We start from the raw sequence: 26,485 nt of genomic DNA, 5'->3' as shown, positions 1-26,485 counted from the left end.
ACCTTCCCGCTGGAGTGGTACCTATTTATCTACTTGTACTTTGACGTGCTTTCGAACTGCTAGGTTGGCAGGAACCTTACTGGGGCCTTAATTAATGAAGGGTGCCCAGTTAAAACTGAACAAGTAAAATAAATAAGAAATATCACAAAATGTGGGAAAAGAGCAGGATTAGACCAATCTGGGGTTGAGGCCACAGTGTTACTACCGTCTTAATATAGGAGGAGGCTAGCTGTGATGAGGTTTTCCTCAGTTTCTCAGTTTCTGAAGAAGCAATTTCCATTTTCTCTGACAGTTAACAATGGTAAACCAGGTAAGAGAACACTGAAGCAGTATGCCTTTGACATCTTCCTGCCTGTCTTCCTAAGTTTTCCAAGCCTCTGCTATCTGTTTGGTAAAAGGTGTACTTTATTGGAGGGAAGAATTTATTCCAGTTTTAATATCCAAAAGGCAATTACAGACAAATAACTTAAGCCAGAGAGTTGACCTTCTCTGTGGCTGTGCCTGCTAAGGGAGGCCCATCTTGTCCCTTCTGAGATGGCTTCCTGCCATTGTGCATAGATGCCTTTTCCTGCGTGCCTTTGCCTTTCCAAATTTCCCCAAGTTGTTAATATAAGTGTAATTGTGTTATCTGCTATCTTTTTTTAAACTGCTGTTTATTTTGATGGTTTTGTATTGTTGGTTTTGACTGCCCTAAGCATTTCTTTTAACAGCGAGCCGGGATAAACCTGATTCTAATGAATGGCTGAATAAAAAACATTTAATTGTAGATTTGCATTTCTTTGACTTGGAATACACTCCACCCCCCAACCCCCAAAATCTGGGGTTATTAAAATCTGTGTTCATTTTCAACAGATGCCAATTCATCAGAATCTGAAAGAACTCCTTGTCATCAGAGCCGAGCTCCAGAAGAGGGTTGAAGAGCTGCAAAGGGAAGCAGCAACACGTTCCATTTCTTCTTCATCAGACCGGGGATCTTCTCCTGCAGCCACACCAGTGCATACCTCTGTCTGATGCAAGGCTAAAACGGAGGTACACTTCTACTATGGGCATGTTCTGGGCAGTGGAATACTCCACCACCCCTGAGAGTAATATGTCAACATCAACTCTTCCTGCTGTTATGCTGAGGTAAAAAAAAGTGCTTCCTTGCGTGTAACGCTGTAGATGGTGGTTGCCAGGGTGTGTTTTTTTGTAATGTGTCTTTTTGATGTCTCTAATTGAATTGGCAATTAGAAAGTTAATTTTTATCTTAAGCAACCTGCAACAGACTGCTCAGTAACTGGGAATTCATCTATCAGGTAAATGCTGCAGTGAGAATTTCCATGGAACTGCCAAGCCCACAGTGAGCCAAAACATACCCAGAGACCATGCTTCCTAAAAGGGGAACCCCTCTGGTTTCCTTGGTACTTATTACGTTTTTTAGGGGGGGACCACAACAAATACTATATTTCTTGGGACAGTTGTAGATGATCTGATGCACTTTGAAATGGATTTAATTTTTTAATTATAGCCAGTTGTATATTTTGAATAAATATGCCATTAAAGGATGAGCAGGATTTGCCAACTGTGAGACACTTGGTAGTTATAGTATAATCTTCACAGCCAAGATTGCTAAATGAAGTTTTGCAATTTTTCTGTAGCTATTGTCCATTTATCTACCTGAGTGAGGTAGATTACTTTAGTTTCAAATGGCCTTTTCACCTAGCTAGATTTTGAAATGTGTAAATTGCAGTTATTTTGTTTATCATATCTTGTTAAAAATCTGTACACACCAAGAGCCTTCGGTTGTTCTTATTGCATACAAGTCTATGCAAGGCCAAACACTCTTCTTAAGCAGAGTTACAGGAACTATTCTTTTCAAATGTTTTGGGGTGGAGGGTAGTAAATTGTAATGATAGTAAGTTTTTAAGGAAAAACTGTCATTAATTGGTTCCTTGAAACAATAAAGACTTGTTTTAGTCCTTTTTGGTTCATTTTCTTCTGGATTTGCATTGCCCATACAATGCGAGTGACCAACCAGCATCATGTCTATTCAAGTGACAGGGATTGGCGTAAGGTGGCTCACAAACTGTGGAGAAGTAGGACTACACTTCAGCCTACTCTCTGGCTTGTAAAAGGCTAGGCAGAACCACTGGGGGCAGTGAAGGTGGCATTTGCATTGGTGCAACAGTATTCTGTTCGGACTTCACTTGTCGCATATTTGCCAAAAAAGGCTCACAGCCACTGCCAATCACCCACTTTTCTAGCCCCTGTAAAGACATCTTTGCTTTGGGATCATGAAAAGAAACTTCCTAAGAGTTAAAGCTGTTCTGCAATGGGGCAGTTTTGCTTGGGGAGGTGGCAAGCTGCCTTTTGCTGAAGGTATTAAAGTGGAGGCTGGAGAAACATCTGTCAGGAATACTCTAGTTGTAGAGCTTGTACTGAGCAGGGGGTTGGATTGGATGACCTCTTGGGTATCTTGCAGCTCTGCCACTTCACATGCCACCTTACACCACCATATCTGTCCTATTTTCACAGGCTTGATGCTGAAACTCCCTTTTACGTTAAGCTTCCTACAAAATTCCCAACTGGCTTTTATTACATGCTCAAAAGAATACTAGCTTTCCCCATGCTAACTTTTTCCTTATGAATCCCATTTTGTTTTTAGTGTCCTAGAACAGAAATACATTTCTTGAAAATTTGCAGTTCAAATGGATTTCAAAAAGGGGGAAACTCTTTTTTAACAGTTGAAGATTTTCACTTAAAATTCTAAAGCATAGCATTAATTGCTAGATACACTGAGTGTGGGGGCATACATTGTTGGTTATATTTTTCTAGTTTAGAAAATAAAGCAGGCTTTAAATATTTGGGATTAAGTGTAGAAAACCGCAACTAGTCCCTTCTAGACTTTTTGTTTCCTCGAAGAGCAGCCCCACTTTGCCATGTGGGAAGTTTCAATAGAAACTTGTGATGTGTCAAGGACATCTGCTGCTCAAAGAAAAATGTCATGAAGTCCCACATAGTGCATGTCATGGCTTTGCAATGTTGCTTTTAGATACTGACTGCCAGATTGTTTCATGTTAAGCCTGTCTTTGGTCTCCTCCAGAGTAGGCAGGGTAGCAACCAGAGCTTTAATTTTAAAAACCAACCAAAAAGGAAACAATCCTTTTCACTCAATTTAAAAGGTAGAAAAAAATAATTTGCGTGTCTCATTTGAAAGTAGGCATTGCTGCATTGGAAATCTGACTTGATGGTTGCAGAGACAGGTATATGCTTTACAATTCCCCAGCTATTGTTTAAAAAGATTCAAGTTGCCTGCAATTTCCCTCTCCTTTTTCATTTTGGAAAAGAGCTTGCTGGCCTTGCGCTGCAAATGCACGCCCACAGAGCACACACACAGGCACATTGTTGTTGTACAAGTCTTTAATTTTTTTATTGTTTTCCAGTTTGTAGTTCAGCAATCAAGTTCAGATTTCCCTCCCCTGTAATTCTTATATGCACTTTAGCAAAATGAGTCCGCCTTTTGACAGCATAATGCACAATTTTCATCTGGGACAGATCATTTCTGTATTAGCTAAAGAATTGTATGTATTGCTTAAATAAACGCTTGGCATCTTTTGGACACAATCTACTCTCTTAATCTGCTGTCTGGGTTCTCTTCCCCCTCCCCTCCCTTTCGCCAAGTTCATCTATTTGCTTTTGTTTCCTTCTATGTTTGTAAAGTTATGCACTTTTCTCTCGGATGAACCTCAATTCACACAACAGCAAACAATCTATTGACAATGATAATGTATAGTAAACAGGGCCATTTGCTGTTAGTTGCATGAGACAGTGACAGCTGATGCTGTGGCCTTAAAACACTTTGCCAAGAAAGACACAAGTTAAGAAAGAAAAGAGCCAAGCCAACACTTAAGTGAGTTAATGTGGCTAGATCCCTGCCAATATTCTCATAATTTTGAAAAATACAGGAAACCACTTTCCCATTCTCTAATTAGGCATCTTCTCTTTACTTGCAAGAATGTGTGTTGTGTATAAATTCAGGGCACAGGAAGGGGTCTTTTATATATATATATCTTTGGCCTGATGGAAGACTTTAATGCATGTCACTTGACCTATTCTGGAACATCTGGCTGAGCTTATTTATGTGGCTTTTCAGTGCACAGATAGTTTTAATTATGAACATAAAAACACAAGAGTAGAAAAACAGAAATGGATCCCTTCTGGAGGTGTAGTGCTACAAAGTTGGCACTGCTACAGAGAAATCAGCCAGGAAAAGCCAAACATATTGTTGGTTGTGTACAGACAATGGAAAGAAGGTCCCCATGGGGAGAGGTCATAGTTCAATGGTAGAGCACATGCTCTGCATGCAGAAGGTCTTGGGTTCAATCCCTGGCATCTGTTTAAAAGGATTTCAGATATTAGGCCTGGAAAAGCACTCCTTCCCTCTCTGTTTGTCTCAGCCTAACGTTTTGGAGACCCACTGCCAGTCAGAACAGACTGGGCTGAGCTAACTAGATCAATGGTTGTTTTACGTTCTATTAATAGTAATAGTGTAAGCAGAACTCGGATCAGCAGTTAGCTTTTCTGAAACGCTGCTGTAGGAGGAGATTAGTGGCCACCTGACAGGTCTCATTACTGTAGCTGCCACTTTCATCCCTGGCTGAGTGACTGAGGGTGGGGAGTGGGCAGGTAGCTCTTGGGGCCAGGCTTAGCAAAGGGGACTTCAGTTGCTGATCTAGCACAAAGAACCAGAGAACAGAGCTGCTTGTGTACTTTTGAGTGGAGAATGCAGTCAGTCCCCATTATCCGACAAAGCAGATTTCTTTGGGGATACGTTCAACTACATTTTAAAGTGGTTCTACAGGCAATAGTAATAGTGATAATTGCCCTGTATGCCTAATGCTGAATTATAGTGCTATAACATTTTAAACAGGTGTCTCCTGTTTGCTGTGCATTTCTATAGTTTTGATTTTTATATTCTACCTAAAATTTACATTAAGGCATAACCATTTACCAAATTCATATAAAAAGGCTTTGGGGAAGGAAGTAGCTTAAAGGTTAACCTACTGTCTTATCCTGAAAGCCCGATATCTTACTTATTGGAAGTATTGTGAGTTTTTGTTTTTTACACACACACAAAAGAAATCTGCAATACATACACATTTCAAATGACTAAGTGGTTAGTGGGTTATTTTCAACACTCAGATGCACTGTTTTTCAAAATTCAGATCAGTGGCTGGACAGTGCAGTAATAGAAATACAACAAAATCGACAATTTACATCTACAGAAACATTTCCCATCATTGGCAATAAGAAATAAGGAATTATATTCATTTATCTGAGAAAATGACTCCTAGTGCAAGTACTAGCATCATAGTTACACTTATTATTTCCCCGCTATTTATCTAAAGATGCACTACTTCATCCTACTCTAATCTTTTATGTACTTGACTAAAAAAATTAAAAAAGAGATATGCTATAGTAGTTGGAAATTACCATTATGTCAATTCAGCTGTGTGGTATTGTTAGTATCTGACTAATTTGTGCTCTGCAAAAATTGCAAACCACAGCCTTCCTAAAAAACCTACTCTACAGTACTTAAGGGTAACCTCAAAACGTAGAAGCCCCCCAAACTGTTTCCATGACAGTACTCCACCGGACTGAACACTCCTTTTCACGTGGTTTCATCTACTTGAGTGAAGACCGTCCATGGCACAGCAGGCTTCCAGGCAGAAGCAACTTTCTGTGGCTTCCGTTCTGGTGACCAGTGTATGAAGCACCCTTCAATAAGCAAGTAAGCTGCATTCCTTCTTAGATGTATTGCCCTGCTTTAGTCCCATTGAAGCCAACAGTTAAGATGAGAATTTAGGAGTAAAAGAGCTTATCGTAGCATTGTCATAGAAGTTAAATACATTCAAAAGGTGTGAATTTCTTTAAAGCTACTGTAGGGCTCTTGAAATGCAAGTGGTGAAACAAAAACAGAGCAGAAGGAATTTGCACATTTGTCATCAAACGTCTAAGCTACAGTTTTAAGCACCATTTCATGGAGGCATGTTCCACTGAAATCAGTGGCACCTGCCTCAAAGAGGACATGTGTGAGGTGAGGTGAGGATCTCAGGGCAAAATTTCATCCTAGCTATACCCCTAAGACCCAAGCCAGCTTTAATCATGGGTCATAACAACTGGTGGTTCCATTTCCATTAAGAGATTTATCCAGCCATGTCAGTAGAGTCCAGATGCATAGCAGCATCCCCCGCTACTTCCACCTGCAGATCTCCCTTGCTAGAGCAGGGTGCTAATGTTTCCAGATTCTTTTTAAAAATATATCAGTAAAAATTAAGCTTGTAAACAGTCAAAAGCTAAATGGATCTTTTATCCACAAGAGTTCTTTTTCACCACCTTATGATACAGATGTGTCCATTTTTAAAAAAAGAAACAGTACTCCCTTTTTAATGACTCGCTAACATCACTGATAATTCATAATCATACGGAAGTATTCACCTTGACACAGTACAATGTTGAAAAGTGGGACTGTTAAAAATCACCAACATGGGCCAGATTTTTGATCTAGATTACTTCAGAGCTCAGTAGTTAAGAGTGCATGCTTTGCACCAAAGGGCTCTCAGGTCATCCTTGGTATCTCATTAGAGATCTCAATTAGGTGGTCAAAACCCAAAGTGCAACTAAGTTGGAGGTTTTCAAGCAGAGGATGAACAGCCAACTGTTGTGGGTGCTCTCACTCTAGACTTCCTGCATCAAGGCAGAGGATGGAGTCAGTAGGTTGCATCCAGCCTTGGTTCTACTCCAAGTAGACCCATTTAAGTTAATGGACCTAACTTAATAATCTCCATTAACTTCAGTGGGTCTGCTTTGCATAGGAATAGCCTTGGTTACAACCCAGTGGCCTACAAGGTCACTGGGAAACTAACTGAGCTCTTGATCCATGGTTGCATCACATTTTGTGGTTTAATTTCCTAGCTGAAAGCCCGTAAGTTCTGTTCCTGGATTTTAGCCAACCCAGGAATTAGAGTCTGACAAAACGAAGAGGAGCAAGCTAAGAGTTGAACTGCAATATCCTCTGTCATTGCACAAGAGATTGTGCGACTGCAACCTTCGTGATTGCCCAGTGCAGCAAGCAGACTTGCAGTCCTGGAAATGCAATCATGTTCTAAATCTGGAGTAAAATAGAGCAAAAAACCCACGTTGTCGGCCCAAGTCTATGGGACTGAACAGAGAAGGGAAATCTTGCTTTTCTTTGTCAGCGGAAGGGCTTGGGTATAGGTTCAAATTCTGACCTCCTGAAATGTCCCTGGATTTTTAAATAGGAAACATTGCATTCACAACAACTAGCTGCATAGGGTTTTGGTAGCAAAAAAATTCAGGATGCTTGTAGAGAAGCCCAGTTGTATGGGGTAATATTCACCTGCTGTCCTCTGTCAAATGAAGACCTACCCCACAGGCACTTGTATATCTTGAGGTGTAGCTACTTAAAGGACTAAACTCCACCCTCCAACATTCATGTAACTTCCACTGTTATCAGTGGAAGCTACATGCTTATGGCTGACAGCCGGAATTTGGCTGAAAGTCATTTCATAAAGGTTTTTTAAATGGTTTGCTTTGGACTGTTAATTTACAGGCACTTCATTTGTTCTCACACCTGTAGTCACTAACTCAGCTGCTTCTCCCCCCCCCCCAACCTTCATGAAAATCCCTAACTCTAATGTGAAACACCAATTTGAAGCACCCTTTTGTTCTTGAATTCAACCTGACAAAACTCCTACATGACCATGTGAATGTAAACCTACAACTCTTCACGAAGAAAAGAAAAAAACCAGAATACCAGCTACCACAATAAGAAGCCTGTCTTAATCAGAAGAACGCACATTTAAATAGCTTTGGATCCAAATCAAATGTTTGTAAAAAGCTAAATTACAAGCATGTGAGAAGCGTGTGTGTGTGTTGCCATTGATTCTTCTCCAGACCAAGTCTGGGATTCAGACTTTTGCGTTTTCTTGTGGCGGAGGTGGCTCTGCAGTCTGTGGCTCAAGGACAGAATATTTAACTGGGAAGGAAAGAGCAAAAGTTAAGTCAGTGTGAATTAGTCTTCAACAAAATTGTTTGCCTCCTTTGAGCCTGAAAACAGTATCTTACCTTGTGGTTCTTCAGTCACCACCGCTTCCATGTTTTCTCCTTTCACGTACTCTGCATTAAGACCCTCTGAAAGCAACAACAGATGAAAAACATTGGCACTGAAAGACCATCATTTGCAATGGTGTTTAGGAATAAAGGGTTCATGCCTTGAGAAGAAGGAGTGTTATAGCAATGGGTTACAATGGACACTCCATTCAGGCACAGCAATTATGGCAATGAGAGGATGACTCTTACATACATGTGTGTGTGTTTGTGTGTATGTGCACCAACACAGGGCTGTGGGCACCTGACCCAGCTGGGGGCTTGCAGCAGCAGCAATGGTATAAACTGGCACCTGCAGAATGCCACATATATTGAAAAGCAGACCCAGCAGACACATGCAATGGTTGCTTGTGTATTTAGTGCACTTTGGCTGAGATTAATCCACATATATTTCAAGTTATTGACTAAAATCTCCAGGTGTACTCAAAATAATCAAGCCTGCCCAATAAAGTGACTAAACTGTGTATTACAAGCTGTGAAAAACACAAATGTTTGCTCCTTGAGCAGGGGTAAATAACCTGTGACCACCTAGATTTTGCTTGTACTTCCATCAGTTACAGCCAGCATGGCCAACTGTTCTTTATTTAGTTCTTTCTTTCTACACTGCTTGCATATGCCTGCTCTCCCTTTGGAGACATAAAAAACAGCAATTATTTTTACCAGGCGATTGTCCTTAGCAGGTTCTGCAGGCAGCACAGAAAAAGAAGCCCCACTCACTTTAGTAGTCCTGAGTCCCAAGTGCAAACTAAAACTCTTAAAGGCACCTTTTGATATGTAGGATTTTCAGCTGGCAACTACAGTAAGGGAAAGGTTTTGTACTTTTATTGCTAAGCTTAGCAGTTTACACTAATATTTGTTTTCTTAAAAAACAATGTTTTAAAGCAGGCATAGGCAAACTTGGTCCTCCAGCTGTTTTGGGACTACAACTCCCATCACCCCTAGCTAACAGGACCAGTGGTCAGGGATGATGGGAATTGTAGTCCCAAAACATCTGGAGGACCAAGTTTGCCTATGCCTGTTTTAAAATGACATCACAGGGTTTTTAAAGCTGCTTTGGGAAGTTTGAACTTAGCCAGTTTTAATGTTTCTCTTACATAGCGGTCTAGGAATTTTTCAGTCTGCCTGAGCTGTTGCACTAGCCTTGCATGATAAACTTGCCTGTATAGCCAGCTTGTGGCTCTTGGGTTGTATTTCAAGTGTAGGGGATCAGCTTTACAAATTTGAGCACACCTGGCTACTTCAATCAAGAACTATCAAGCTTTTAAGCATCTCATAGATATAGATTTTGGGCCAAAGTGTGGCAATTATTCATTTTATCAATCTGTTCTTAATATTTCCTTTTTTAAAAGGGATTCCAGATGTCGCCTTGATGGTTACTCTCAATATAAGTTATGTAACGCGTATTATCTGTTTCCCGCTTTATCCACTTGGTATACTGATGGTGTTCAGCACAAGCATTGTTCAAATTGTTCAGAGAACTATGATGGTGTTCCTTTATTTGTTTTTGGTTTTTTGTTGGTATTTACAGCTGCCACACTGAAGGCATTTATTGAAGCATAGGAAGCTGCCCAATTCAAAGTCCACCTAGCTCAGTGTTGCCTGCACCGACTGGCAGTGGCTCTCCAGGGTTTCAGACAGGGGACATTCACAGCCCTCCATGGAGATTGAACCTGGCACCTTCTGCATGTAAAGAAGAGTTTTGCTACTAAGCTACGGCCATTCCATTTTTGGACAATTCATCTGTATTAACAAATTCTTCTGAAGTTCATGCAAGCTACACCTGCCAAAAATTCCCCCTTTGACACACCTATTTAAAAGGTGCAGGGACCCCATCCTGTTATTGGTGGGCCAACCTAAGCAAGCTGCAAATGAGCCTGAATATATTTTGCTCCAGTGCCATTCCTGCTTTTCATATCCATGTGTACATTGAACATGGGCAGAAGAGTTCTGGCTGCCCACACCCCCAGCTCAATCTTTATTCATTGGGCCAAAAAAGAGGATGCAATTTCAACGCATGTACAACAGTTTGGTCTGAAATGAATGAGCTCTCCCCACTCTGTACAAAGTTCATTTGTTTCTGTACAAAGACAAAGGGAAGACGAGGCCTTCTACAACCAAGGGCAAGCAGAAAGCGGCATTCAAGTGACTTTAATTGGGTAGCACAAAGGGTGTCATTGGACAAACTGACCATGAACACCACAACCCTACCACTCAGCTAAAGAGGAATGGCTTTAGCTGAGTGGTAGAGCATCTGCTTTGCACGAGAAGGTCTCAGGTCCAAGCCCTGGCATCTCCAGGGACCTCCAGGGCTGAGAATGGCCCCTGGTTGAAGTCTTGCTGCCTGTCAGTGTGAACAATGCTGAGCTAGATAGACCAGTGACTCAATGTAAGTATATGCTCATGGGAGGTTGTTGGTGTGATGAGTGCCCCATTAAGTGTGCTTCTTTAGGGAGATGCCTAGTTTTGCCTCTGAGCTACTGCACTCATAGCTCAGTGCAAAAGGGCAGCTCAGCATCACATATGAATCTGCCTGGGGGTGTCTCCATGTGCTGCAGCCCTATAGGTCCTGTACAGACCTCTTCCTCTTGCCATGTGTCTAGGATAGCACCAAATGCAGTTTTATGTTCGTCAATAAAAAGTCACTTCAGTGGCTGACGCGCCAGCCTCCGCTGTGCATTGCAATGCATCTAAGGCATGACATTATCCCAGCACGCCATGTCTGATGGCTTAAATTAAGCCTCCTTTATAATTAACTTTAATTTCCTGCCGTCTTTCTAGGGTTTTGCCTTCTCTCAGTGCTGCCTTTATTGAAGCTTTTTTCCAGAGAGAGAAAGAGAGAGCATGTGTGTGAGAGAGAGAGAGCGCAAGCAAAGAGTTTTTTCTTCTTCAAAAATATCACTGATGGGGCAAAGAAACAACACAAGTAAAGGAGGGGTTCATTTTATCACATTCCTCTTGACTTTCCTGCTGGCTTAATTTACTCAGGCACACACCTGTTTGTTTTAGAGACTCATGTGAAAATAGCAATTTCATTGCAGGAGGCTGAGCGTGGTTCCTATCCCTGCAGCTAGCAGAGGGAGATGCACTAGGAATTTGATTTTAAAATGAGAGATTCTCACTATTATTAATAAAAGCCCTTGGAAACCCTAGATTAGTATTACCCCACAGTCTACACAATGCACACTGTCAGAGGCAGTAGCCTCTGCATGCCAGTTACTGGGGAGCGCAAGCGCGCACAAACACACACACACACACTCTTACGTCATGCTTTGGGGGCTTTCCATTGGAGCATCTGGTTGGCCACTGTGAGTACAGGACGCTGGACTTTGCTGGGACACTGCCCTGATCCAGTGGGGCTCTTCATATGTTTTTTGGCAGCAGCTCTTTGGGATATGCATGAAATTATGGCCAGGCCTAAGACAGCCTTCCATGGGCCCCACCATGGCTGTGAGTGCTGAAGGCCGCTCCCTGCAAGGCCCTTTCCACCTGGCCTAGGGGGCGGGGCCCAGACTCACCAGCTCTACTAAAGAGGCACCTGGTGAAACCCGAGGGACATCCCTATGCCTGACAGCAAACCCTAACTATTGGATTCTTTTGCCCCATCTTTTCGTGTCTGCCAAACAGTCGTGTCATACTTACGATAATATTTCATTCTCTTGTTAATTATGCTGTTTTAAACGTGCATTTTATATTTGATTTCATTTAGCAATGGTTTTCGTTTTTCTGAAATGTTTAAGATTTTTGTTGTTGTTAACTTTGTTTACATCAAATATGTATTCTGTGGCTGACCTCCTTTGCAATGTTTTATTTTGAAATCTTAAGATACTATTTTAGTTTTCTGTTAATTATGTTGCTTTGAATGTATAACATTTGACATTCTTCCAAAATGTTTGATTCTGGATTGTTTTATTGATGTTTTAATATGCTGTAAACCGCCTTGAGATTTTTCTTAAAAATATAAAGTGGTATAGAAATGAAATGAAAAATTAATTTAATAATAATAATAATAATAATAATTTGCAAGATATGTATTATGCCTGGTTAGCCTTTCCTGTTCTTAATGTCCTTAAGCACGCCAATAGGCTGAATCGGACCTGGCAGGTTGGAAGTTGTGCAAGCCTTCCTCACTGCCAGGACAGAAGTTCAAGAGAGAGCCAATTTTTGAACACAGCCCACTTCCTATATTGGCAATGCAATGATGTTCCTTTGCTGGGCACTTTTTGTGAACAAGGTTCAAGACCCTACAGTGGATGGGAAGGCTGGTTCTCGACCCCTTCACAAATCCTTAACACACATTTGGGGCTTTGCTCCAACTTGCAGACAGGCCTTGCAGGGGCAGGAAGAGTCACTTACGTTGTATGCTGAAGCAGAACTTCTTTTGCTGGTAGGAGATGTAGCTGCTCACAGCACCAATCAGGGCCATGGCAAGGCCACTGACAATGCCAGCAATTGTTCCCGTCTCTACTACTAAGGCACCTGCAAAAGGCCAGCAGAAAACAAACCAGTGCAGAAATGTGTCAAGGAATAAAACATACAACAACAACAAGTTCATTATTTGTACCCCGCCCATCTGACTGGGTTTCCCCAGCCACTCTGGGCAGCTTCCAACAAAATCTTAAAAGAACATTAAAACATCAGTCATTAAAAACTCCCCTAAACAGGGCTGCCTTCAGAGGTCTTCTAAAAGACAGATAGTTTTTTATTTCCTTGTCATTTGATAGGAGGGCGTTCCAGAGGGCGGGCGCCACCACCAGGAAGGCCCTCTCCCTGGTTCCCTATAGCTTCACTTCTCACAGTAAGGGAGCCGCCAGAAGACCCTCAGCGCTGGACCTCAGTGTCCGGGTTGAACGATGGGGGTGGAGACACTCCTTCAGGTATACTGGACCGAGCCTGTTTAATATACATTTAATACAGGTCCTTCATGCATTTATGCTTGTTAATGTACTTGTAATTGTCAACCTATTGCTATGTTGATTTGTTTGCTAGGTATCACAAAGGTCTGCTTCACATCCAATTCTGTATTAAAGTTTGGCATTGTGTGAATGAACCTTTTTTATTTATGTTTTCCCCTCTGATTCAACGAGTTACTTCGTCTTGACAGAAAACCACAGTTGATGTCTGAATTAGGAAGTTATTGTTTGTGCTTGAATACCATAGAATGATCTTGCACTAAAATTTTGAAGCTGGTTTGTAATCCTGGTTGGAGGAGCAATCAAAAGTGGCAACTTGCCTAATCAGACACAGCAGCTTGTCCTCCAAACTGGGATTTACAAATGAACCTCAAACTCATCTGCAGTTCAGGTATGGAGTGTAAATCATAGTTTGTCAGTTCAGATGCAACAGTAAACTAGGGTAAAGAAGAAGTACAATGAATTTAGCAAGAACAAATATCTACCAAAAAGAGATGGGAATTTCTGTGCTTGATTCAGCATTGAGGAGCTCCTACCTTTAGGTGAATTGAGCTTCCGCCTTGAGCAGGGATGGGCAACTTCTAGCTTGCAGGCTTATTTTGGCCCATCAGGTGGTCCAATTTGGACCACAAAATCATTTTCTCCAAACCACACCCAACCACCAGCTGTGTCACTGGTGTTAAATCCTGGATCGGCTGGGTCCTCTATTCCTATCAGAGAACAGGATCGCACAGCCAAAGCAGCAGTATTTAATCTCTGCAGATCATCTGAGCAAGAGTAGCAGCACCAAAAGTATGCTTTTAAGAAGCACTTTAAAACAGCCTGCAGTCCGGTTTCAGCTGAAGCAAGATCACATGGGCTGTTTTAAATAGCTTCTCAGAAGTGCTGTTTGAAGCATCTGCCCCCTTGTCCTTTAAATGAAGGAGGAGATGATTCAAAAGTGCTTTTGAGAAGTGCTTTAACGTCCCATTTCAGCTGAAAATGGGACCTTGGCAGCTACTTTCAAGTGCTTCTCAAAAGTGCTATTTGAAGCAGCTCACACACTTCTTGTGCACTGTTTGAAGCAGCTTGTGCAAAAACACACAAGTGCCAATCTTTAAGGGGGGGGAGAGGATTGCCGCTCCCCTTTTAAGTCCTCAATCTTGCTCTGATCGTAAAGCCTCCCCCACCCTTATCAGATCCTGATAAGGATCTTGTCTAAGGGGACAAAAAGGTTCCCCTTCCCTGAGTTTCCGGTAACAGTGCCTGTTTGCAAAGGGCCTTTGGCAAGGCTGAAATTTGACTTTACTTAAAAACTATGTGTGATATCTAATGTCAGCTATACTCAAGAGTAGACCCACTGAAATCCATGGACAATGCCCACTGATTTCAAGGGGTCAATTCAAACAGTGGGTATAGCCCAATGGTAGGGACCCTCTTGAAAAGAAATGTGAAAAGGGCAATAATTGATATTACTCGACATCACACTTTGAAAACTCTTGCCCAATTATTTCCAACACATTTATATATTATGTGGCTCATTTTACTCCCCATGTTCTTTTTGTAATCTCAAAGGGGTAATCACAAAACTTGCAATACTATATTGCATGGTTCAGGGGCCTCTCCATGTGTGCCTCCATGTGTACCATGGATGTTAGAGTCAAGCTATTTGGGGAGCGGGGAGGTGCAAGTAGTCAACTGAGGCACCTGCAGTTCAGCTTAGATACAGGACACAGAAAGGGATCTGTGTGAAGCAGAGATGGAGTTGCAATTTCCAGAATTGTCCTTACCGTCATTGTCACTGCCGCCACTTCCTGAACTTCCACCTGGAAATAACAATAGGTACTTAACGCAATTGTAAATGTTTGAAGCACTTCATGTATTGTCTCATTAACAACCACTCTGGAAGAAATGTCAGGATCATTATCCCCATTTTACAGATAGGAGCCAGAAAGCTGAGGCTAAGAGAGGCAGAGACATGATTACCATACTTTGTACAATGCATTGAGCAATTTTTCAGAGCAGGTACATTTCCTATTTGAGTCAGAGGTGGGGCGAATGGGAAGAGATGTAGTACAGTGCCATTCAGTCCAGTTAGTGTGCAGAGATGGGGAAAAGTTTTCCCTTCCAGCTAGAGACAGTGGCTGCTTGGGGCAAAAGTATGTGCCTTCATTCATAACCTAGAATAAGGTCAATTTTAAACATGTGAAGTTGCCTTTTATACTCAAGGTTATACTTCTGCTGTGGTTCTTCAGGTGTGCTGAAGGAGAGTACAGTCATACCTCGGGTTACAGATGTTTCAGGTTGTGTTTGTTCAGGTTACAGACTGCTGAAAGAAGCGCTAAATCGCGCGTGTGCAGAAGTGCCGAATTGCAACCCGCGCGTGCAGAAACGCGCCACTGCAGTTTGCGAACACTGCGGGCTGCAAACGTGCATCCCGCACGGATCACGTTCACAACCCGATTGTCCAGTGTAACACAGTGTGGCAAAACTTTCCCCAACCCTGTGCTTTGGACTACATCAGCACCAGGCACTGAAACAAATGGGCAAAGATGATGGGGACTGGAGTCCAAAACATTGGGCAGAACACCAGGTTGGGGAATAGCTGAGATGCAGAATCCAGCCTTTGTTAAGAAAGAAGCCAACATGTTTCTAGTGGTCATTGATGAAATGATATTCTCGAAAGCGTATTGCCAATGGCAGCCCATTGGATGAGTAAGGATTCTAGTGGCTATGGGTGGAGGACACCTCCTGTGACTCGCAGAACCAGGCTGATGATGCCAAACTGTCCAATAAATTATTCAAAACAATTATTATGCAACAAAAGGCAGCATAGAATTCAGCTTTTCTTGGCCTGTTTCAACTGTGCAGATAAAATGTTAGCCTATTTCTATTGGGTTGGGCCATTTCAGTTGGTCCAAGTATTATACACTCCCCCTGCCCTGGACAGAGTCTCTTCAAATCTGACCTTCTGGTTCAGAGGGACAGCCCCCCTGCCAAATAAATGGGACAAAACGTTCCAGGTGGCATGCCTACCTCCAAAGCAGCACTACGGACAGGGTGCATTGGCTGCAATCAGTGTGCAGGTTAATTGCCAACATAGCTCTGTCGGGGCTATTTCCAACAAATTGTTTCTGCTTTCCAGGACTGCTTTTTGCAACAATATTCACAGGGGAAAAAACACATGTGAAAAGCTGCACAGTAGGAAAGGTCTACAAACAGAATGCTAAGACCCCCACCAGGTGTTGTGCAGAGATCCCCCCCCCCGCCATCCTCTAATGCACACATCGTTTTACAGCCCTGACGTCATGCCTGCCCCGAGTTTGCCTCCATGAAAATCATTCTGTCAAGAGATGGCTGATCTACATCTTGGAGTTGAAAGCAAGGACAAATTGGGGGTGGGGGGATCATGTCCTCCCTCTCACACCCCTCCTCCCAAAGCCAATTCTGAGAAGTGGGGGGGGGGGTAGAGAATGTAGAAATCCTGGGGCAGCGTTAATTATCTTCTAAAATGTTGACGAAGGAACTTGTGTGAATAGGGCTCGACTGCTCTGCAACTGCAGCCTTGCGCATACACAGAGACACACACTGGTAGCCCTCATATTAATTAACCAGCTGCTGCTTCGGTAGCACTGCATTGAGCAATAAATGAGATTGATTATAAATTTAGCGCTGTGCGCAGTCAAGAGGTGGGTGGGGATTGCAGAGACTGGAGGCTTTGTCTGCAAATTTCTGCACTCTGCAGCATAGGCAGCATTTTTCTTCCCTCTCTTTCTCTCTCCCCACCCCTCCCTGCTCCACCCTACTTTGGAAAAAATGATGGGGTGGTCTGAAAAAAATGACTCCTTTGTAGGATACTGAGACTTGGGGGTGGAAGATCATCTGATGTGTCCAAAAACTGCTGGAATCCACATGGACCTTAACAGATAGCAGCAGTTTAATACTGCAAAAGGTGCTTCCCTTGGGTTGGTAAGTCTCATTTAATCCAGAATGCGGCAGCTAGACTTGTGACTGGGAGTGGCCGCCATGACCACATAACACTGGTCCTGAGAGATCTGTATTGGCTCCCAGTACGTTTCCAGGCACAATTCAAAGTGTTGGTGCTGACCTCCAAATGGTCTCAGCCCAGTATACCTGAAGGAGCCCTAAATGTCCTCAGCTCAGTATACCTTGAAGGAGTGTCTTCATCCTCATTGTTCAGCCTGGACACAGAGATCCAGCTGCGAGGGCCTTCTGGCGGTTCCCTCACTGTGAGAAGCGAAGTTACAGGGAACCAGGCAGAGGGCCTTCTTGGTAGTGGCGCCTGCCCTGTGGAATGCCCTCCCAGCAGATGTCAAGGAAATAAGCCACTATCCTACTTTTAAAAGACATCTGAAGGCAGCCCTGTTTAGGGAAGTTTTTAACGTTCAATGCTGTATTGTTTTTAACACTTGATTGGGAGCCGCCCAGAGTGGCTGGGGAAACTCAGCCAGATGGGCAGGGTATAAATAAATTATTATTATTAGTAGTAGTAGTAGTAGTAGTAGTAGTATTAGGCAAGGAGTTAAAGCGAATGTTTAAAGGTTCCTGTGATGCCAAGGTAGCCACCTCCTGAGTAGCCCCCCATTAGGCTCTGCTAGGGTCAGGTGATTCCGCTGCATCTCTGCTTTGGCTCTGAATCCATCGTTCCTAGAGAAAATAAGCTGAGAGCCCTGAGAAGAGGCTGTCATCTTTTATGGGTCATTGCTCTAGACCAGGCTCATTCCTAGCAGGAGGCATGCCCAGAGCACTAGCTCCTGCAGAAACAGGGCTGGGCAATTCTCAGTTCTTATATACAGGCGGAAAGGATTTTAGGCGCATCCAACTGACATGCAATCACCAGTACTCTGCTCCTTTTGGACCTGGAAGAGGGCATAACAGGGTGGGCTTATGCACCCTCCGCTGATGTGCACAGGGGCCGGGAATGGAACCCCCATGCAAAACAGTCACTGCTTGTATTCTAAACCAGGGAAGGAAAAACATCAGGCTTGGGTTATCTCCTTCCTTCCTCACTAGAACAAAAAGATCCAGTTGCCAGAGCAAGGTGCAGAATGATAGGCAGGGAATGGAATCATAGAATCATAGAATTGTAAAGTAGGAAGGGAACCTGGGGGTCATCTGGTCCAATCCCTTCCAATGCAGGAATCTCAACTATGGCCATCCAACCTCTTCTTAAAACCCTCCAAGGAAGGAGAGTCCAGCCCCTCTCATGCGAGTCCGTTCCACCACCAAACAGCTCTTAAACACAAGAAAGCTCTTCCTTATGTTTAGGCAGAATCTCTTACTGGTAACTTGAATCTGTGCTATATATTTTTCCCATTTGTAATCAAGTTGGAGAAACTAACACACAGTGCACACAATATCTCTGACCGCAACAAATCTTTGGGGAAACTGACTCACCAATTTGATGGATGCAGGAACAGATTGTGTTCCTACAGAATCATAACTAGGGGTTTACTATTGCTCCTCACATAGCCCTGGTTTCAATTTAGGGCACTGAAGGAACCCCAAGGGGTCCAGTAGTAAAACCATGAAGAGTTCTTTCCCCCCTTTTGAAGTGGGTAAGCTCATAGTAATAATGTCATCTGCATCGATGCAAATGTCTGCAGGATAGAAAGCGATGACGCGATAAATCAGTATTAGAAGGAAGGTTGTGGGGGGAAATATGTTTAATCAGTGGAGTTTGGTCTGTTACAGCAAGCAGGATGCTGCCCCACCAACTCCAGTCTGCCCTTGGCCAGCCCACACCAACTGGAGCAGCTGCAATTCAATGGCCGGGTACTTGCATGTAAAAGGACCCAATTTCAATCCCAGGGAAGTCTAAGTAGGTCTGGGAATGCCTCCTGTCTGAAACCCCTAAGAGCCACTGTCAGAGCAGATAGTACTGAGCTAGATGGAATATTGGTGTGAACTCAGTATAAGGGAGCTTCCTGTGTTTCTGCCTGCCTTATTACTTGAAACCACTGCCTGTCAGCTTCCCCCTCCTCTTGCAGAACTCTGCAAAGTAGATGGTGGCAAAACTAGCCAAATTCGTTGGCTTCCATTCCCTTTATTGTTTGGGCTTCCTGCCTTCCAACCTACCAGCTCTAATGGGCACCAGCCACCACTGTGTTAAAGACACAACACAAGTGACTATCCACACAAGCCCATTACCCCTTTGTCCAAATGCTATCCCCATTCACGCCACTAGGACATACTATGTAACTTTCAGACATGCAACTGCTGACCAACGTTTCAATTACGCCGCAACCACACTTCTCTGCTGAATCCCCTTCCTACTAGTTCCAGATGTCCGCATCTGCTCTCATGCTTTGGAATGGCCTGTGCCTCTGAAAAGTTGGAATGCTTGTAAACTCTCCATAACCCCTTTGGCAGCAGAGTCTACAGCTGGAGAGAAATGGCTTCAATCAACTGAAGCCAGAGTTCATACAGTCAATTGCTGTGGAGGTTTCAAATACTGCAGCCTGTGGCTGCCTCACTTCTTTTTCTTTTAAAATGCTAAATATATCTGAATTAGGAGAGTAGGAAATGGGCAAGAGCAATCAAAGAAATCCATCACTATTTTTTCTGAAAATTCAAATGATTGGCCACCTATCAAGGAAGCCATAGAAGTCATTTCCTGCCCACTGTTTCAGTCGGATACCTAATCTCTAAGCAGGGGAAGGGGTGTAGCTATGCATATACAAAGCCCCCTCATTCAATGCTTGCCATCCTCACAGCAAGATGAAAGGCTCCTGTCCATAGTCTGCGAAGCCACTGCCAGACAGTGTAAACAGCACTGAGCAAGATGGACCCAGTGGTCTTAGTATAAGGCAGCTTCCTATCCCAGATGGGGGACCTGTGGTCCTGGATATGTTGCTGGACTATGATTCCTACCAGCACCAGCCAGCAATGTATCATGGACTGGTTGGACACAGAGGAATGGTGGGAGGAACCAGCTAGGGGACCCCCAAGGGAAGAAGGCTCAGAGCCCAGGGATTGGTGGTGGGACAATGATGAGCAGTCACAAGAAGAAGAGAGACAACTGGGAAGAGGTGGGATCAGATGCTGAAAAGGTAACAGGGCTCAATGAGATGGGACAGTCGGTGGCAGAGAATCAGAGGCAGAAGCTGAAGCAGGGGAGGAGGCCAAGAGGGAGAGATGAGTGTGCCTGGTGAAGTGTCGTGGGTGTCTCCCCCTCCTGCTGCAACATGCTCTCCTCCCACCTGGTCTCCCAGAACCAGAAGGAGCATGAAACAGGAGGAGTAAAAGCAGACATGCAAGGGCAGTCTCAGATTGCTTGGAAAAAACCCAGGGGAGGAGGGGACTTAGCAGCTGTGGGGACGGGGAGAACTTCAGTGTTAGCAACTGCTTCTTGGGGGCAAGCTCTGCGCTCATTCGTCCTTACACTCTGCCAAGTTGGTGCATAAAAAGGCAGAGGTAAAGGACCCCTGACAGTTAAGTCCAGTCGCAGACGACTCTGGGGTTGCGGTGCTCATCTCACTTTACTGGCCGAGGGAGCCGGTGTACAGCTTCTGGGTCATGTGGCCAGCATGACTAAACCGCTTCTGGCAAACCAGAGCAGTGCATGGAAACACCGTTTACCTTCCCACCACAGCGGTACCTATTTATCTACTTGCATTTTGACATGCTTTCGAACTGCAAGGTTGGCAGGAGCTGGGACAGAACAATGGGAGCTCACCCCATCACAGGGATTCAAACCACCGACCTTCCGATCGGCAAGCCCAAGAGGCTCAGTGGTTTAGACCACAGCGCCACCCGTGTCATGAGTTAACTCCAACTAGCAGGGTGTGATTTACTTCTGGCTCGCTTTTGACACAAGGGCAGTTGTCGGGGATCATGGGAGTTTTGGTCTGGAGTGCCACAGATTTCCCCATCCCTGCTCTACAGGCATTAACTTTGCAGTTGGACTGCCAATATAAAAATGTACTTTGTGTCCCTTTTTGTTGGTGTCCCCTTTCTTAGCTAAGCAACAAAAAGAGAACTTACCTTTCTTTTTATCTGGCTGGTAGCCGCCCTCGTCCACAATTCCAGCCAAGTCATCATCCGAAAACCCTGAAAGGTTGGAAGGGGATGGAATTGCTTGTATTAGCCCATGAAATAGTTTTTAGGTTCAAAAAGACATTTGTTTCCTATTTGTTAAAAGGAAGATGGCTTTAAGTGCCGCATTCAGGAGGAAGAGAAGCATTTCTTAGTTGGACTGGTGCTGGTTAGGTACCAATTGGGAAACAAGGACTTAAGATGTGAGAAGAAGCAAAACAACAACAACAAGGGCAACTCCAAGTCAATGCCCCATCCCTCGCTTGCCATTGGCTGAGCATACTCAAATACTCAAATGATTTCTAGACTACTCTAACTTGCCCTATGTGAGGCTGCCCTTGAAGAAGGGTAGCAAAGAGCACTCTGGAATCCCATACTCTGTGGCAATAGATTTTCTGCCATCATTTTAGTGCACACGAGACAGATATGCACATGAGACTTGATATTGGTGCAACTCCCGTTATTCTGTCTGTTTGTGGTTTTGCTGGATTATTTATTTGGTTGTTGCTTTTGGTGTGTGTTTTCCTGTGACGGAACTGTTCGGGTTTTTATACAGACTGCTGCTTTAGTATTTTAGTATGCATTTCTGTGCGCTGCTCTTGGGACCAGTGCAGTCAAAAGATGTGGCAAAACTAAAAACAATTGTTTCTTAAAAAATAACATCTATAGGTGTTACAGTATCCCTACAGTAGAGTGGGGGGTGAACCTGCAGACCTCCAAGTGCTGCTGGACTCAAACTCCGATCACCCCCCAGCCAGTATGACAAATCAGGGATGATAGGAGTTGCAGTCCAACCAACATCTGTAGGTCCACAACTTTCCCCCTCCTGCCCTATTGGAATTAAAGGCAGGAAGAATCCTTCTACAATTGTGTTATGGGGAACAGCGTGACTATTCATACCAAACACTTCCAGAAATGGAAAACTCTGTGTATGTTTTAGCAATCTGCTGAGGTTTTCTAAATTCATAAAACTGAATTAAGTGTGTAGGATGAACTAATGGATGTCCTCTTGCAAGACATGATGATTCTGGGAACTTTAGGAGGACTGGTTAGGGTGGACAGGTGAAGAAGAGAGGGCCCCTCCACCTCTAATGCAGTGCTTCTCAAACTTGGGTCTCCAGCTGTTGTTGGACCACAACTCCCACCATCCCTAGCTAGCAGGACCAGTGGTCAGGGGTGATGGAATTCGTAGTCTGACAACAGCTGGAGACCCAAGTCTGAGAAACACTGTGCCTAATAGGTGCGCTGTGTAGATGGGGAATTTCAGAAGGTGTAGCTTCTGAATAGATGTGTAGAAATACACCTCCATTAAAGGGCAGTAGCCCTGTCCTCTTCTTCGCCTGTCGTGATGAGCTTCAGCTGCTGAAATCCCCGCTTAACGCAACGATAAAAGTCCTGCTCTCTCTTTTTTCACTTGGCAACCCAAATGTACCATTTCAGGCTACAGGTGAGGTGGGATACGCATTCTGAACGCGTGCACACACCATATAAACTCGCTGCAAATGAAAACAGAACACTAGGACAATAGGGTAGATTTCTAACCTTCTTTGTTTCATCTGTGCTAGTTTTCTATTCTCAGAGGGTTGTTGTGTCCTGTATGTGTGTTTTCACAAAATGGAGATTCAAAACTTCTGATTCACCTCCCAACACCTGGAGCATTTTATCACTTCAGAACCCTATTCTCTATTAATATTAAAGTATTTTGAGGCCACCTTCCCACTCTACAATTGTATGTGACCTATGTGTACCTTTCAGGGCATGTACTCAAACAAGGTGGCTTACAATACAAAACAATAATAAAAATAAATTTTAAAAATCTGAACAACTATTTATAACAAGACAAAGTGATGGCAGATATCAATGTAGGTCAATATATCATTAAAAGTCAGCTGGGGGTGGGAATCAAAATGATTTCTACAGCTGTGTGTATAGTCCAGGTCTTTCTCCTCCTATGCAACCAGCTAAACCCAAAGTCAAACATTTCGGCGTTAATGTTGCGCAGGAAATTTTCCAGTAGCTAAGAAGGAAACAAATACACACCATGCTTTGGCAATGGCCAGCTGGGATAACAACAGCTCTGATCAGCCACATGCAAGATGATTCATTTTAATTGATTTTATCCGCTGTATGCTTTTATAAGTTTTATGTACGCTGCTTAGAAACCTCAGAAATGAAGTGGTATAGAAAAAACTCACAAAAACTTAAGACACAGATCAATTTGTTATTGCTTGCTTAGAATTCAAGACCAAGCACATCAGGTACAAATTTCCAAACTCTCCCACGTGATACTGTGGGTATTAGCAAGCAAGCAAGGAACCCACAACGCTGGATAGCAGTGGAGAGGAGAAGGGAGCAGGCAGAGGAGAAAGCTGGGAAAGAAAAAGGAGAACTGGAAAAGCTAGATGGCAAATCCTTCTCCCAGGCCCCACTGGTTGGAGAATATAAAGACAGGCCCTTATCACAGGGGTGGATAACCTTTTCTGGCCAGCAAGCTAGATCTAAATTTCCCCAGACTCTGGCAGGCCAAATTTTGCAGGTGCATGGGGTCACCCATATGTCAATCACCTGACATCATGCTGCGCTTTGAAGCTCCAATCATTAGGACTTCAAAACACAGCTCAGGGGTGTTTGTAAGCCCTTTGTAATCATCTCCAGGCTGCTCCTTAAACCGCTGAAATTCGGAGATTTGAAGAACAGCACAGGGGTGTTTGAAAGCCCTTTTCCTATCAGTCCTATCCTGCTGAGAGGTATTTTCGTTCAGTGGGAACTGCTCCGCCCTCCTTGATTAAGCTGTGCTCTCACCGCACATCAGTTGATGGGTGGTTGGGAGTCTGCCTTGCTCAAGCAGAGGAACAATTCAAAGTCAACCTGAATTCCTGTTTGTTCCTTTCACACCTCACCTTTACCCATCATAATGTCAGGTGTAGGGCATGGCTTTCTAAAAATGGCCTGGCAGGCCAAATGGAGAGATATCATAGGTCACATTTGGCCCACAAGCAAGAGGTTCCCTGTCCCTGTCTTATAATGATGCTGACAGCCAGGTCAATAGTGCAACTGGCCCACAACAACCCTGACGGGAAGCACCTCTCTCAGCTTAAAAAAAAAGAAAAAGAGGAAGTGCTGCTTTAGGTAACAGGAAAACAAATAAAAGTGTTCCCTGGACACTGCTCCCCGTGTGCTCTATCCACATAAATACAGGAAGGAACTGCCTCTGAACCAGGGGTGAGGGATCTTCTGCCCTGCGTCACACCCAGCCGGCACGGCCAATGGCCAAGGTAGTCCAGAAACAACTGGAGGGTCACAGGTTCCCCATCCCTCCTTGAAGATTTCCAGCAGTGTGATATTTGGCCACACCTTCCCTTAAACTGTGGTTATGCCTTTCTCCATCTGTTTCATTCCTTCCCACTAGTGGGCAGAAGATACAAATCACAATTCTTGCCTTAAGGTTAAATCCAAACCAGGGACAACAGTTGGTTTTGCTCGCTGGAAGCCACAATCTGTAGTAACTGAAGATGGGTTGCTGGAGCAAAACAGACCATTGTGCCTGGCTCAGATGCACACCTAAGCTAGGGATCATGGCTTATTTCCTCTGCTTGCTTGTGGGGTGGAGTGAAAGTGCCCTCCAGGAACCATGATGGTAAACTATTAGCTACAGCTTGCTGTGATGTACAAAGTGGATCACTATCCGGTTTTCGATTTCGTAATGGCAGCCTTTCTTAGAGTGTTTCATTTTTGGGGAAAAGTAACACAGGGAACAGCAAACGGCCATCTCACAAGATCTGAAGTTGACCAAGTCAATAATAAATGTGAAAATTAGAGAATGCTAATTGAAAGGGAAAATTAGTAGAGGCGTTCAGCATTTAAAATCCCCCCTCGCCCCCAGTGCATTGCACAGATAAGTAACAGGATGGATTTTCCGTGCTTAGAAGGAGTGGACGGCAGAAAACAAAGGATTGTGACAGGAAGGGGAAAGGTAGCAACTGGGAGCCCATCCAAGACTCCTTACCAGGTTTTCCACCTCTTCCACCTGTACCTTTCGAGCCTGGAACAGGATTCTTTATTCATTAACTGATCACAGAAAATAGCAGCTGTTGATTTAGGTTTTGCAACACGATGAAAGCAAATTACGCATGTTTTAGGAAAGAAAGAGTGCAAGTTGGTATCAATAACATGAACATTCTGCCAACACATCTGTTTATTTCTCTAGTGTTACCTATATGGATAGGGTGGAGGGAGACAAACAAGGGAGACATGAATGATCCATAAGGAAATTTATCTGGCCAAACAGGTCATATGAAGGGGAGAGGAGGTTAAAAGCTGAGGGCCATGTGTTTCTCACAGCAAAGCATCAACGTGACCACTTCTTCTATATGCAATGTTCAGGGTGCGAATGCCACCACTTATGTTGCAGAAGCAGCCGTGCACAAGTGAGAGTCCTCAGCAGATTTGGGGGAGCCCTACCACCTGCAAAAGTCCAGAAAACCTTTAGAAAAAAACCCTATGGAGGGGAGGGAACCCCAAATTAGCCCCACATTAGGAATAAGCATGCTTAAGGCCACAGAATGTTGACTGCTGGGATGGGGAAGGGAATGAGGAATGGAATGCAACCCTGAACAGCAACATCCCATGCTGCAACATTTTATTACAGGTCCTCTGTTTAAATTACTATTGTTCATCCGCTCTACTATGCCTGTGCTGTTGATTCATGCAGCGAATCCCATGAACCAATAAGCACAGCCCTAAAGCCAGAGGTGAAGTCACAGTGACCTACCTTTTGGCAAAAATGTGTGTTTGTGTCCCTTTCCCATTGCTATTTTAAGGGCTTTCTTTGTGCAGTGGGGAAGTACAACAACCCCTTCCTACGGCAGACTCAAGCGTGACTTGAACATGTCATCCAGACTTCCTGTATGCCTTTTGAGCTGTCAAGCCTTGGCCATGAGAAGGTATCCTGTTTTGTTTGCCACCCCAAGACTTTGGCTACATCAGAGGTTTGGTTCGCTGTAACATCAACATGAGAAAAGAGTCCTTCCTATACACCCCACAGATGGCTCAAAATGTGAGCACAGCAGCCTTAAAGGAAGTGGATTCTTCCAACCCAGTTTTGGCTGACAAGGGGAATCTCCTTCACTCAGCAGGACCTCTGTATCAACTCACCCAATCTATGTGCTAAAATTTCTGGGCTTGAAATAAGTGGGGCCTCCTCCATCAGCTTCTCTGGGCCCAAATGCCATGGGTCACCTCTCCCGCTTTAAGCTGGGCCCATCCAGAACCACTGCACTTGGCTGCATCAGAGGGAAAGGTGACACACAGATGCTCACCCAAGTCAACTCGCTCATCCTACATAGGTTGGCTAGGCTTGACTTGTGAAC

General features: G+C 43.8%; 2 protein-coding genes across 8 annotated transcripts in view; one reads left to right on the top strand and one right to left on the bottom strand.

Annotated features, from left to right (window-relative positions):
* Positions 1-1,567, top strand: part of MTMR1 (myotubularin related protein 1) — a 54,738-nt gene extending 53,171 nt beyond the window's left edge. For all 6 annotated transcript variants that reach the window (XM_053374334.1, XM_053374332.1, XM_053374331.1 and 3 more), the window contains one exon: positions 853-1,567. In XM_053374334.1, the coding sequence (XP_053230309.1) occupies positions 853-1,011 (159 nt within the window). In that variant the 3' untranslated portion in view covers positions 1,012-1,567. The remainder of the gene's footprint in view (positions 1-852) is intronic.
* A 1,814-nt stretch (positions 1,568-3,381) lies between these two features.
* Positions 3,382-26,485, bottom strand: part of CD99L2 (CD99 molecule like 2) — a 70,727-nt gene continuing 47,623 nt past the window's right edge. Inside the window, exons 7-12 of one of the 2 annotated variants that reach the window (XM_053374335.1) lie at positions 25,123-25,158; positions 21,066-21,131; positions 14,849-14,884; positions 12,523-12,645; positions 8,128-8,193; positions 3,382-8,038 (exon numbers count right to left, since the gene is read on the bottom strand). In XM_053374335.1, coding sequence (XP_053230310.1) covers positions 7,971-8,038; positions 8,128-8,193; positions 12,523-12,645; positions 14,849-14,884; positions 21,066-21,131; positions 25,123-25,158 — 395 coding nt within the window. In that variant the 3' untranslated portion in view covers positions 3,382-7,970. The remainder of the gene's footprint in view (positions 8,039-8,127; positions 8,194-12,522; positions 12,646-14,848; positions 14,885-21,065; positions 21,132-25,122; positions 25,159-26,485) is intronic. The other variant, XM_053374336.1, reaches the window with a different exon arrangement.

The sequence above is a fragment of the Podarcis raffonei genome, chromosome Z, assembly GCF_027172205.1.
Source record: "Podarcis raffonei isolate rPodRaf1 chromosome Z, rPodRaf1.pri, whole genome shotgun sequence".
Lineage (NCBI taxonomy): Eukaryota > Metazoa > Chordata > Lepidosauria > Squamata > Lacertidae > Podarcis > Podarcis raffonei.
Note: the sequence above shows the minus strand (reverse complement) of the source record. Positions and strands in the feature narration are given on the sequence as shown.